The sequence below is a fragment of the Tenebrio molitor genome, chromosome 7, assembly GCF_963966145.1.
Source record: "Tenebrio molitor chromosome 7, icTenMoli1.1, whole genome shotgun sequence".
In the NCBI taxonomy this organism is placed as follows: Eukaryota; Metazoa; Arthropoda; class Insecta; order Coleoptera; family Tenebrionidae; genus Tenebrio; species Tenebrio molitor.
The window spans coordinates 2,930,637-2,943,982 of record NC_091052.1 but is presented as its reverse complement, the minus strand read 5'-3'; the positions used below and the strand labels follow the sequence as shown (position 1 = coordinate 2,943,982).

Here is a 13,346-nt window from a genome sequence, read left to right as displayed (position 1 = left end):
CCAAAAACACAAACCATTCCCGCAATTAACGATAAAATATATATGAGATAGATAAAACGTCTGATAAGAAAGTGCAAATGTGTTAACGCTTTCAGCAAATTAACACGTTTTCTACAATTATTAAATTAACGTAGAAACAATCGAACTTGTCATTTATCCAAGGATATAACTTGTCTCATTCTGTACAATAGTTTCAATATCAATAAAGGTCATAATTTGAATAAGAGTATTTTTTGTGGTAAGACCTGAGATCCTGCGAATAAATTGTTTCAGAGAAATAGAAACCTGTCTGGACATCCGATTATCCACTCCGTAAGTTTAAACGGATGTGAAAAATTTTGATCAATCCATTTACAGACCTTTTTAATAACCGAGGAAAGTTTGTTTTTCGGTTGAAGGAATCCCCGCGATTCTCGACTTTGTTAACATTATTCTCAGGAAATGTGGTTAAAATTACGCACAAAATTCGCGTATGACGTATCTATATAAGACTACTTAACTGAGAGTGTTTTAAAGTAAACGATTTAAATTCAAGCCAGCATCATGCGTTTTACATTAATAATTGCATTAACCTGTTGCGTAAGTAGCTTGTGCATGTATAACACGTTTAAAAATTTTAATATTTCTTTGATTTTAGCTTGAAGTGGCTGTCGGTAAACATGCAAAAAGAAAACAAGCAGAAAAGAAATGTTATGAAGACATCTGCCAGCTGGGAAAAAGAGACGTCGATGTCGATGGCAAAATAAAGAAATTACTCAGTGAAAGAAGATATGTGAACACAAACACGACTAAGAAAGTTATGGAACCGGCATATTCAGTTAATGCAAGATCACACTCAATTAGGGAGGAAAGATTCTGCAGATGCAAAAAAATCACGTTCCGTCCAAATTTCGATAAGAAAACTAATATGGTTATAGTCAACGTTGATCAGTACCAACAAAAACTTTCGTTTGAAGTTTGCAAGTAAGTTTTAACTAAGTGAATCTTTGGTACTGTTAAACGAAGTAATCTTGTAGAACAAATCAAACTAGTTTTGCAAGTAAGATATTGAATCGGTGGCGGTCCGTTCAAACGTGGTGCAAACAGCTTTTCACTAATGTCCGATTGCTGTATCTGAACAACGAAGACGAACTAGAATATAAGGCGACGATGATACCAAATGGTTGTGCACACATGTTCACGAAACGGAAGAGAAGCAAAAGAGAAATCTAAGTATAGTACTTCTGATTAGAGGATCAGGACGAGGATCTGCTGTTTCTTTCTTCTGGTAATAAAATACTATGTACATATCGTCTTAATTAGAACGACTCCATTAGCAAAAATCAATTCAGGAAATCACAATCTTGAGTATCTGTTATTTGCCTTAATGTAACGACACATTAATGTCCTGGATAGTGACAGAAGTATTTAAAATACTGATAAGATATTAAAGCATTTTGAAATTTCCCCAACGCTTTCAACTATAGCTTGTGATTTTAATTTTAAGTGCTCTTTGATTCTTCACTGTTATCATATAAGGTCATTACGAAAGGAATTATTTAAGACAATTATTTGTTAATCGAATGCCAAAGTATATTATGTAAGGTGTGTTCGTTTTCGCTTTTGTAATGTATTAGTGCTCTGTACAAATATTTTTTCACATACTGTATTCTTAGTGGCAAAACACCCATTAAGGAAGTCGAAGGTTTTTATTCGATAACATTTGGCATTTTAAATAAATTAAAATTAAATAAATAAGGATTTTTTTTTTATCCGAGATCAAAACTTAGCACAAAGGATAGACGGCTGATTATTTACCGAAAAAATCGCCTATAATTAAATAACCGTATTGCAAGTAAAATAACATTTTCCAAATTACATGCCTAGTGCAAATTTTATCAAATTATATCTTCGCTCAAATCAATTTGATTGACTGTTAGGTACCTTAAAATATAGATGAGGTAAGTAATCCCCTACAAATTAATAATTGGTACTATTCATAACCAACAAAACATGTAAAGGAAAGTGCGACAATGACCGTTTAAGTTTTATGTAATAAATGTCAAGTTCATATACCTCGTTTTTATTTCAATGCTCCAGTAATCTTAGATTTCCCATTCGATATCAATAGTTTATTAGAAATTTAATTAAATATTTGAACATCAGACAGCGAAGAGCCTTGGCAAATTATAAAATTAAAAGCAAACTTGCTTTATAAAACACATTTTTTTCCAGCACTAAAGTGGCAGTTTCAATGCCAAAGTGGTTGAAAAGAATCCTAAGCGATTAAATGAAAAATAGACAAATGTTACTATAGCAACAATTTTTTTCTAGTTTTATTCTGTTTCGGTATTGAATTTTTCGCCCACATTGTATCGGGGTTCATTTAAATTTCCGCTCAAAGTAGGCGTTGAAGAGTTGATTGTGAACACACCACGGATTACGGATCACAGATGAGCTGTTAAATCTAACCTCACTTTATGCGTTGTTTCTTTTTTAATCAGCAGACTGACGAGTTCACAATCGACTCTTCAACGCCAACTTTGACGGGAAAATTTAATAAACACGAGATTGAAATTTTATTTGTTATATGTTAGAAGCACATTTTCTGCGAAGTTTTCTTCAGTTTGGTTTTGGTCTTAAAGCAAAAAATTTTAAATCTGTCTTATTTTTAAATATTGCAAAAAAAAAATTAGATTTTTACACTGACAAATTATTGCCAAATCATTCGAAAGTGAAAAAACTCTTTACTCCCTAGATTTATAAGAATGTTGATTTTATTGTAGCGATTTTTTCTTTTAAATGGAGAGCATTAGAGGAATATAGTTATTTACGAATCGAGTGCGCGGACATTTTTCGCAAGAGCACATTATTTGAGGTATGGGCGAGTGCTTCATTTGCGCGAATGTGCCGAATACGTCTTAAGGCATCGAAGTTTGTACAATTTTTATGAAACGATCATTATGTCTGATTTGTCGTGTACCCATGGCGCTTGCTAAAGTGTCAATCGAATTAATAGCGATTTATTTCCGCTCTTTCGAAATTTTCAACATCCAATTTGAAAAAATGGCGTTTTGTAAACCAGAGGTTATTATTATCAAGTCAAATTATTTTCACAATACTCAAAAAGGCGAATGCTTTTTGGATGATTTTGTAGCGCTAGTGCGCGAAATCGAGGTTCGCGGTGGCGAAATCTCAATTTGAAGGTGAGTTAAAAAAAAAATTGTTAACTGTAATGCCACATCTAAGTAAGAGGTAAAAGTCGCTTAGTGACAGAAACAAAAGCCTTCATCGAAAGAAAGTTCTGTTGGAGTATCAAAATAAAAAAAAAAAAATAAGAATGTATAAAAGATTATAGTTAATTAGGAGCGAGTTAGTTTTTGAGTTGGTTTTCGATAAAAATAAAAGTAGCAGAATTGATTGACTGCAGAGTCAATCTTGTATCTTATCCACTTAGTGGAACCATATTTCGATACTTCATGACGAAACGAAATTAATCATGTACCTAGATAAGTTGTTAAAGTTTAATATACCTAAAATAATTTCCGTTAAATTAATTTAAGATTTAATGAGGAGAAGTTTGGCGTAATGGTCTCTTTAATAAGTTATACCTACATTTAAAAATGTTCGCGAGTTCGCAGCATCAAAAATATAAACTTCAAGCCACAATAAATAATGGAGCAAAATTATAATGTGGACGGTATTTAGAAACAAGGCGACTAAAACAGTAACATACAACATGCCAAGAACTAATATAATTTTACTTTTTTGATAAAATTAGACTGGAAAATAGTAAGTAACTTCCTATGTACTTTTTTCCGAGAAAAATTACGTAAGCAGCAAGCTTTCGTGTGTGATGAATATAGAAGAAAAACTTCTAATATTCCTGCTAGTTTTTGAGAAAAGCCGCTTCTGTTAGATAATCTGATTATTACCCCACGTACGGAAACGGCACGCAAGACAGCTTATTCAAATTATTATCCATCCTCTGCTAAAATAATGACGAGTTTGCCTCAAAAATATGCTAATAACAACAGGTATGCGTCAGCGAAATTACAACCTATGTATCCGTAATTTTTATTATTTTTACACTTTCTACATGACCTCAACTAGTTTACACGTTGTAAATTTTGAGTTTTTTGCACCGAGATGGCATTAAAATGACATTAGGACAAGACGAATATTATGTAGCTTCATTACTCCCTTTCACGTCATGCAACTATTAAATTTTCTTATTACGCTATTACTTTGCTTCCACCGGAAGACATCCGGAGACCCACCGAGACTTTTATGAAAGTAACCGAATGGTGCTCTTCGACCAAACACTTGTATGCAAATCTATTCGGTCAGTCTACTCTGTTAAAAGAAACACAACTTCTTAAGTGTTGTTTTGGCTAGAATACAAACTTAGGGGTGTAGATTTTGAAGTGGGGATCTTATAATATCTATAAAAGAAGTGGGTCATCAACAGTGCAATTGCTTGAAGTGAGAGTGAAGAGTTGACGTTACAGTGAGCGGCTTACGGTGTCTTCAATAATCACGAGTGTATGTGTGTGACCTGGACCTAGACTTTGCAACTATGAAGGTAAGTTCCATCCATATTTTTCTTCGCCGTATTTCGTTGGTTTACACAGTCTTGCTGAAAATTTTTCTTTAATTTATTCCACGCAAGTGGGACGTTTGCAAAAACGGATAACAAACCGGCTCCTCGGAGAAATTGAAGCTACCAGTTCAATATTCTCTTCTAAGTTTCTAAAAATATAAATAGAATTGACTGTTTCGGGCATGGTTTTTGGTGGATTGTAAAACAATAGTTAATTACATTAATTAATCTGTTTTCAAATCTTGCATCGATATGAAGCTAGGACATAAAAAAGTGAAAGAGCGTGTTGTGACCTAGGTAAAAGTCGATTGATGCTCTCTTTATTACCAAATTAAGCCAACCAAAAATTCCACCATGTCTTTTACATTCTCTTCATTTCTATTTCATAATCGATTTTCATTTAATATATAGATCTTTGTAGTTTTTTGAACAGTTATAAATCTGTGTGTCTGCTGAACAAGAAGATTGCAATGTTTGCCTAAAATTAACATATAATTATTTAAAAAAAATATATAGGTAGCAGTAGATATTTTAATTGTAATACAATTTTGTTTTCTGCCTACGTTCACCCAATGATTAGTTATTACGGCCAATGAGGTTATTTATAGAGCAAATAACCAACTATATATTCCATCCTGGGAATTCTGAATGGACTTTTTAAGCTTCAGTATTAAACTTTTGTGGTGAGTACTCGATATGTAATGAAATAAATTTTAATCCAATCACGAAAACACGTGAATGCACATTTGTTTTTATTTCAACAAAATTGTTACCACTACAAAATAGCATTACATATAAATAACCACCATATTCTGATAATTTGAAATCTGTAGGGTCTGCGTAGGTGTGATGATTAATAGATTTTCACCGTCAGCATGAGCGAGTGCAGAAATTTCGCCTAGTCCGGTAATAATAATTTTTTCATCATGTTATACCCCACGACCAAAATGACTGACCGACGACCCCTACATGCGAATGCATTTTTAAGTCCTACTGGCATACGAAAACGAGGGTCAAAGTTGATGTGGGATCGTTGAATTGAGTATCCAACCCTATTCATCTTTCAAGATGACACTAATGTATGTGACTTTAACGAACGAAATTCATCCAAATTTTGTCTACTTAGAGGGAATAATAAATCTCGTTGCAGATGATAAGTTGGAAAGTGCCGACTCCAAAGCAAATGCCGGTTTCATATAATTAATACATCAAATAAACGTAGGCAATTTGGAGTATGTTAGTAGAAAGTAAAAGGGTGCACGTTAACATTGACATTAAGTGCAAACAGTATGCAAGATCGCTCCAAAAAGATTCATGGTCAACGATCTTTCTTCCGTATGGTGAAAGTTTTACGCATAAAAAACACAACTTTACGTGACACATAAACCTGAAAAGTAATTTCTTGTATCAATTTTATGGTGTATGGGTCTTCTGACAAACAACTAAAATGTCACCTCAATTTTTTTAATCAATAGCGTAATATCGGAATGAAGTTACAAAAGCGATAATGAGCAATCAGTCTTTTATTTCCATTTTCTCTAAATGATACGTGATATGTACTAATGTTGTTACGTGATCGGAAAGTATGCGACTTTTTTCATTTACGCAAGCCAACATAATCTTCTGATAATAATAGAATTTAACCTCAAGAAAGTAATCAGCTTTGAAATTTGCCCCTGGTATCAGCAAATCAAGTTAAAAATGTCCGCTAAAAATTAACAGCTCTCTATAAACGCAGCACTTAATTTCCAGGTAGCAGTTCTGCTGGCCTACGCAGTTCTCACCACAAGAAGGGTCACATGTGCCGCAATACAAGCTCCCCTAGATATAATTTCATTAGATGATATTACAGAAACTGACAGAAGACATTTAGAATACTTAGATAGCCAGTACTACCCTCCTAGACCTAAGAGATCAGGTGACGACGCACTTAATTCGTTAAAAGCGTCAATAAGTCATGGAATTAAATCGAAATTAGGCTTATTAGCCAAGGGTTCGGCCTCGACGATTTCTCATTTCAGTGGGAGCAGCAGTGGTGGTCACGGTTATCATCATCATCACGATACAGAGGTGAGTCTGATGCTCAACGAGTCAGAAATTTCCAGACTTGATTCGTTTCTCTGGCAAATCTCCTGGTTTTTTAAATGTAACGATGTTAAAAAAATCATAAATAAAAAACTGTCTGGTCTGCGTAGATAAAGAAGTGTTTCACTTCGTTCTCTGAACTCTTAATAATCTTTTGATTGTATTTAGTCGCCACCCCAGCTACATCGAACGTATACGTGCACTTTACATAAAACGAAATTTATCGCAGGGATTTTTGCTTCATTTCACGCCATTTAAAATCACTTAATGGAAAACGAACACGGCACACTTCGTATATTCTGACAGGTGTCCAAAGTATAAAATCTCGCACCATTTTCAATACAGGATCAGAGTTGTGAAACTGCAGATTTGACAATGTTTTTAATTCTTTTTAGACGTATGACCACCACAAGTCGCTCGACTTTTGGTCTCTGAAGAAGTCGATTTTAAACACTCTCCTTCAAGCGGTGAAGGCAATAAAAGGCGGAGTAATAGCCATCAAAGGACAATTGATAAAAGGAAGTGGTTATCTCATATCAGCGAAGGGCAAGTTAATAAGTTCCAAAGGAGAAGCTATAACCAACCTCGGAAAGAATATCGCCACCTCTGCCGTTTTAAGTCCTGCGCACGGTCATTCAGCCGGTAAGTCGGTTCTTTAATTGCAGAAGTACACCATGATTCGCTTATCAAGAATGATGCAAGAACGGAAAAGTCTCCACGAAAAGTAGATTACATTGACGGAATTAGAAAAACGATAATATACCAAATCAGCGACCGGATTTACATAAACCTCCGCGATGGAATTGTGGTAATCGATATGTAAGGATATCGGTATTATTTATTTTATATAATGTGTCGAAATTAGCTTTGCACGTATTGATGATTCAAAGGAAGTTACTCGATTGTAGAAACGCAGTAATTATCGCGGTAACAGTGTTCCTGCTGAAACTACAAAATTAAAATGCGTTTTCTACTCGATGACATTTTGGTTTTACATAAATTGAGATTAATAAAATTATAAATCCTTGATGTTAAACTGAATGTTTTATGGTGGAAAAATCCGTAAGCGGACACGGAATGTGAAGTTATGACTCCCAAATCTTCCAATATAGTCCTTATAACCGAGATCGATACATCTAAAACTCTTCACACTACATTGACTGGCGTTTTTTCAGAGTGTAACACTTTTTTTTTATAAAAAAAGTAATAATGTGTTATCTTTGAAGTTTTCGTATTTTATGCAGATTACCACCACGAACATTACCATCACAGTAGTCCAGACGAGTATGGATCACCGTCAGCTCCAGGGCCTGAATACGAGGTGCCAGAGCATCACTACCATCATCATTCGCCACATCACGAAGGTATACAATTTGTTATTCAAATAGTGTAATCTATCATAGCTAGGAACAATATGTGTAAGGGGGAAGTGGCATAACTAAGAGCTGTTTCATCTTTTGTGTGTCAAATTTTGACGTTTGCGTGCAATTTCACTTGGAACGCAGTTTGCAATTTACATTCAATTAAATGTCTTAATGGTTTGCGTATTGTGAACGAAAAGACATATTTGTGACGCGGAACGACGCTACATTTTTTTTTAAACCAATAACAAATTTTGTTGCAGTCCAAGGTTAAGAGTTTAAATCAACTTTCCCAACCTTTCTCGCTGAAAACAGAGATAGGTTCATTAAAAATGAAAGTCTGCGCCTTTTCAAATGTGATCATAAATAATCACTTTCGCTTTATTGGGAAAAAACAACGCCGATGGAAATATATCAATGAAGCAACACTACTCAAATTTCTTTTTGAATAATAACTCTTATTAGTTTTTTAAGTGAAGAAAGCAACTGTGTACGTATGAGCGTTAATTCATATAATGTAACTACAGACCGAAACAGCATTAACAACTTGTCATTTTATACACTTTACGTGGAGTAAATTATTAGACAAGAAATACAAAATTTCGTTAACAATAATTATACTGGAAGACAGTCGTTCTGCAAAATGTTTCATTGCGCGTTTGCAAAACTTTCTTGGTCCGATTTATTTCAATATAACCCGCGGAAAAATGTCTTTCGCCAAAATGTGTAATGATGACTTTCTCCGTTTTAATTAGTTGCAAGTTCTGCAGTTCGAAGCGATTAAATAAATTACCAAATTGCAACCGATTATTAGAAACAGTTCTAGAAAGCCAAAACTAACTGACTTGACTTTGACTTTCAAGACAAACCGGACACCGACCAAGCTGGTATTTTAATCCTGAAGAAAATTCCAAAACACGAAAGCCACGAACATTCCGAGCATCTCCCGGCCGAGCATAAAGTTCCTGACTTCAAAAAGATTGAACATTCGGGGCCTGGTCTCGGTGAAATCATAGGAAAATTCTTTTCTGCTTCCACTTCTCTTAAACCAGGTGTACCTGCACCTTTTGACGACCATGACCATCACCACCAGTCCGACCACGAACATCTTCATTCCGATCACGACCACCATCACTCCGAGCACCACTCCGATCACGACCACCATCACTCCGAGCACCACTCCGATCACGACCACCATTACCATTCCGACCATTCTAGTCATTCATCTCACGAGGATTACCACCACGAGGAACAACCCTCAAAGCACCATGAGACCCATCACGAATATGCACCACCGGCACATTCTGATTCGAGCGATCATTCCAAACCGTCGAGTGATTACGGAAGTCCATTTGAAGAAGCTCCCGCCTTTTTGAACCTACACGAATACGCTTCCGAATCAAAAAATACGGCCCAAACGGCCACTCAAGCACCAATCGTGAATCCTAAACCTGAAGCACAGAAATTGCAAGCAACTCCAATTACCTATGACGAAATCAGACCTTTGCCGACATCGTTTTCGAATCTCGGCTTTGACACGACATCGTTTCTTTCAAATTCTAATAACAATCCAAGTTTATTCCTTGGTTCATTTTCGAACAAGCCAAATGTGGCTTTCCCACCTTATCCTCCAGAAGCCATACCGTCTATAAAACCAACAGCACCAGCAGTAAACACTGCGTCTTTGCAGTATGGAGGATTTTCAAGCTCTGGCTCTAATAACATCAAGTTCTTAGTACCTCCAGCTGCAGACGTAGGACCACAAGTGTTCCCAAGACAGAACGCGTTTAGTGGTGTCAATTATTATCCTACACATTCGCATCCCAAAAATCATGGTTTTGTCGACAATACGCAATTGTCACCTTATAATAAGCCTCCTTTAAAACGACCCACTCGCAGCAAAAATAATTCTAGTCGTAAAAGACCAGTGTATCCATCTCCTGACTTCATGAGGTCACTTATGTACGAATTGGGACCTAACGGACCAAAGAGATTATAGACTGACGAACTGACTATACTTACAGGTAATAAACAATCTATAATTTGCTCCCATTTACTAATGTTCCCAGATAATGGCTATTAACACTACAGTGGGCTGTTATGTGATATATTTATATCTTTCTCAGATTTTGTCCATACAAAAAATAACATGGCCGTTTTATTATTTTCAGCTTACTACCACTACTACGAACAGTTCGATCCGTACTTCTAACATTGATACCTTTGGAAGTCTCTCTAATTGTACATAATTTTAAACCCAACGACGATAGTTAGCCGTCTCAATGGAATTCACGAAACCATATTTTTTCCTATTTATTGTTGTATGTATTTAGTATAAAAAGTAACTTTGTACTGTAAAAAATGTTATGGACAATAAAATATTTTACGTTTTTTGTTGTGGCATTCTAAATTTTCCCTAAAGAGTGATTTTTTTTTTTGATAAGTTTTATCAATGAATTACAAAAACCTCCGTCTAAATCTTGCAGCCAGTGAAGAGCGGTTCATCAGGAAAAGCACAAATCCACTGACACAGTTTCATTCCAGTACAATTCCACGAGGAATTCTAATGTTTATAAATTAAATTTTCTCTACGATTCTGTGGATATGTAAATGTACAGTTGGCACAGTTATAATTTGAGTCATTTCGAAAGAAATGCAAATAATCAAAGGCCAAAACGGATAAATTACTTTAACTCTGGATTTTCCTGTTTTGCTACGAAAATTGATACCTACTAATTTCAATCGATAGCTAATAAACTCCTGTTCAAAAATATCGCACCACTCGATTTTTTTTGCTAAATTCTTTTTATAAATGGAATTATGAGAAAAACGTACTTTTTTTTTCAATACCTATTCAATTAATGCATGATCTTATGGTCTAGCTATAAACCATTCACGATTATTTCAAATTCGGACTATCTATGAAAATCTGACATTTTAGTTGGCAGTATTGTGATTTGTCTTAATAAATCTATTTTAGGTTATAATTCAACCGAACGCTGCTCCCAAGTTGTTACATTTTTTAAATAATTGAACGCATTAGGACCAATAATCGTAAAATTGTAATTGAAATGAAACATACATATTTGTAGGGCAGTTCTGGGTAAATTCTTATTAACTAAATTAATGACGGAATTGACAACAATGCGAATATTTAAAAACGAAACGTCATATGACAGGACCTGACGCCAATCTAACAAAAAAATATCGCGGCCTCCTGCGTGTTTAAAATAATCGTGAACGGCATATATTTCCCCTCACGCCACCAAATGTCAATATTAAATAAAAATTAAAAAAAAAATATAATATAACTGTTATGCTTCTTGCAGTAACACATATTTTATAAATCACGCCTAAAATGAGAAAGGAGAGTCTTACACATTTGGTTGTTTTCAAAACTACCACAAGTTTTTCATTGACGTGCTCGTCTGCCGCAATATTTACGTTTTTTTAGATATATTCATGACATTTTTAGTACAAAACTAACAACAAAAAAGCAAATCCTAACCAACATTGAATTTATTTTCTAAGTAAAAGTAGTAAAGGAAATACCCACTTCAGTAACACATGTGTGTGTACAATCTAGGTGTATTACTGGTTGCATATGTTTCGATGCGCCACTCGCTCTTCAGTAAAGAATAAATTGTTAAGACAACCTTGAACTCCTTTCTACTATTTTGTTTTATACGTGTAACTTTTTAGAATTGATAGTAGTTATTCCTACAGCTGCTGTACCACATGTAAGTAAATACATACAGTGTGCTCGAAACATTTCAAGAGATCCGCAGTGGGTGAGCGTTTGTTAAACCCAAAATATTTATACCTTTTAATTATATGTAAATCAACTTTCTAGTGGTCTTGTTATTTTGTTCTTTGATTTGTGTGAGCTCTATTTTTCTAATAAAATTCTAAAATAAATTTCTAATTCTAATACAATTTCAAATGTGAAACATTAGCACAAACATTTTTTTCTCTATTAGTTCAAGATGTCGTTGACTCTGTATTCCGTTTCCGATGGTCCACCCTCGTTGGCGGTAAGGCAATGTTTAAAAGCCTTGAATCTTGACTATAAGCTTATAAATGTTGATTTTGGATTAGGAGAACACATGACTGAGGAATATGCAAAGGTAAAATAATTAACAGCAGATATAATGTAAGTAATATTATATTTTATTGCAGAAAAACCCCCAGAAAGAGATTCCAGTTTTGGATGACCGTGGGTTTTACCTTGGCGAAAGGTACATTTAATCAGTAATTAATAATAATTACTACAACTATAACTTTGCGCGTACTGGTAGATGCTAACCCAAAATGTTGTTCAGATTGTTTATTTGTTATTATTAGTTACATATTTCACAATTAAAACGTGATTCCTCCGAGAGGTGGAATGAATAATCCCCTTACAGCTGAACCAAATGTGTTTACAGCGTAGGCAACCATTGAAACCTTGAAAGTTATATCACATTTTTTAAAACTGATCCTTGAACAATTAATTCATACACATATAACTAAGTATTCGTTGAAGCAATGTTTCATATGTATTCATAAATTGAGTACCTATGTGAAATTATTTTCAACAATGTTTAATTTCCTATTACAGCAACGCCATTCTTCAGTATTTGGCAGATAAATACGGCCAAGATGATAAACTTTATCCGAAAGATCTGCAAACTCGGGCAATCGTGAATCACCGATTGTGTTTTAATCTATCCACCTATTACCGTTACATTTCTGAACATGTGGTGGGTAATAACTAAGAGTAGTTCTTATATCGTGTTTAAATACATAATTGTTTTTAGATGGCTCCCATATTTTTTGCTTATTCCAGAACGCCTCTTAGCTTGAAAAAAGTTTACATTGCCCTTGATAACTTCAACACATATCTGCAAAGAACTGGAACAAAATATGCAGCTACAGGTGACACAATTTTCCATTAAAAAACATCAGCATATTTATGATTCATCTCCTACAGACAACATAACAATCGCCGATTTTCAACTGGTCACGGCCACGATGTGCTTGGAAGCCATCAACTTCGACTTCTCTTCGTATAAAGCAGTCTCGAAGTGGTACGACACATACAAGAAAGAGTACCCAGACTTATGGGCAATTGTTGAAGGCGGAATGAAAGAAATCGCAGAATTTGAGAAAAACCCACCAGATCTGAGTCACATGGATCATCCAATTCATCCAGTCAGAAAGAATTGAAAGGGCACAATTTCAAAGTGTTTTGTTGTATCACTTAATTTTTGTATTTTCTTTAACAAAATAAACATTACATCACGTTTACTTTTTGTTGCAAGATAATCAATATCTAA

General features: G+C 34.7%; 3 protein-coding genes across 5 annotated transcripts; all 3 read left to right on the top strand.

Moving 5' to 3' along the window:
• The first annotated feature begins 72 nt into the window (after positions 1–72).
• On the top strand, positions 73–2,050 carry LOC138134903 (uncharacterized). Its single transcript, XM_069053490.1, has 3 exons — positions 73–579; positions 638–963; positions 1,017–2,050. Exons 1-3 carry the CDS (start codon positions 544–546, stop codon positions 1,210–1,212), a joined length of 558 nt encoding a protein of 185 aa, XP_068909591.1. The 5' UTR covers positions 73–543; the 3' UTR covers positions 1,213–2,050.
• Positions 2,051–4,315: 2,265 nt separating this feature from the next.
• Positions 4,316–10,418, top strand: LOC138135283 (uncharacterized). Its single transcript, XM_069053984.1, has 6 exons — positions 4,316–4,564; positions 6,335–6,652; positions 7,063–7,309; positions 7,912–8,031; positions 8,892–10,052; positions 10,200–10,418. Exons 1-5 carry the CDS (start codon positions 4,559–4,561, stop codon positions 10,025–10,027), a joined length of 1,827 nt encoding a protein of 608 aa, XP_068910085.1. The 5' UTR covers positions 4,316–4,558; the 3' UTR covers positions 10,028–10,052; positions 10,200–10,418.
• A 1,193-nt stretch (positions 10,419–11,611) lies between these two features.
• Positions 11,612–13,317, top strand: gfzf (GST-containing FLYWCH zinc-finger protein). Of its 3 annotated transcripts, none has more exons than XM_069052694.1 (6): positions 11,612–11,768; positions 12,009–12,155; positions 12,208–12,266; positions 12,629–12,770; positions 12,828–12,945; positions 13,001–13,317. In XM_069052694.1, exons 2-6 carry the CDS (start codon positions 12,015–12,017, stop codon positions 13,234–13,236), a joined length of 696 nt encoding a protein of 231 aa, XP_068908795.1. In that variant the 5' UTR covers positions 11,612–11,768; positions 12,009–12,014; the 3' UTR covers positions 13,237–13,317. The 3 variants fall into 3 exon arrangements, with proteins under 3 accessions (XP_068908795.1, XP_068908796.1, XP_068908797.1); XM_069052695.1 differs by having other exon boundaries at positions 11,688–11,819; XM_069052696.1 differs by lacking the exon at positions 11,612–11,768 and adding an exon at positions 11,892–11,910.
• The last annotated feature ends 29 nt before the right edge of the window (positions 13,318–13,346 follow it).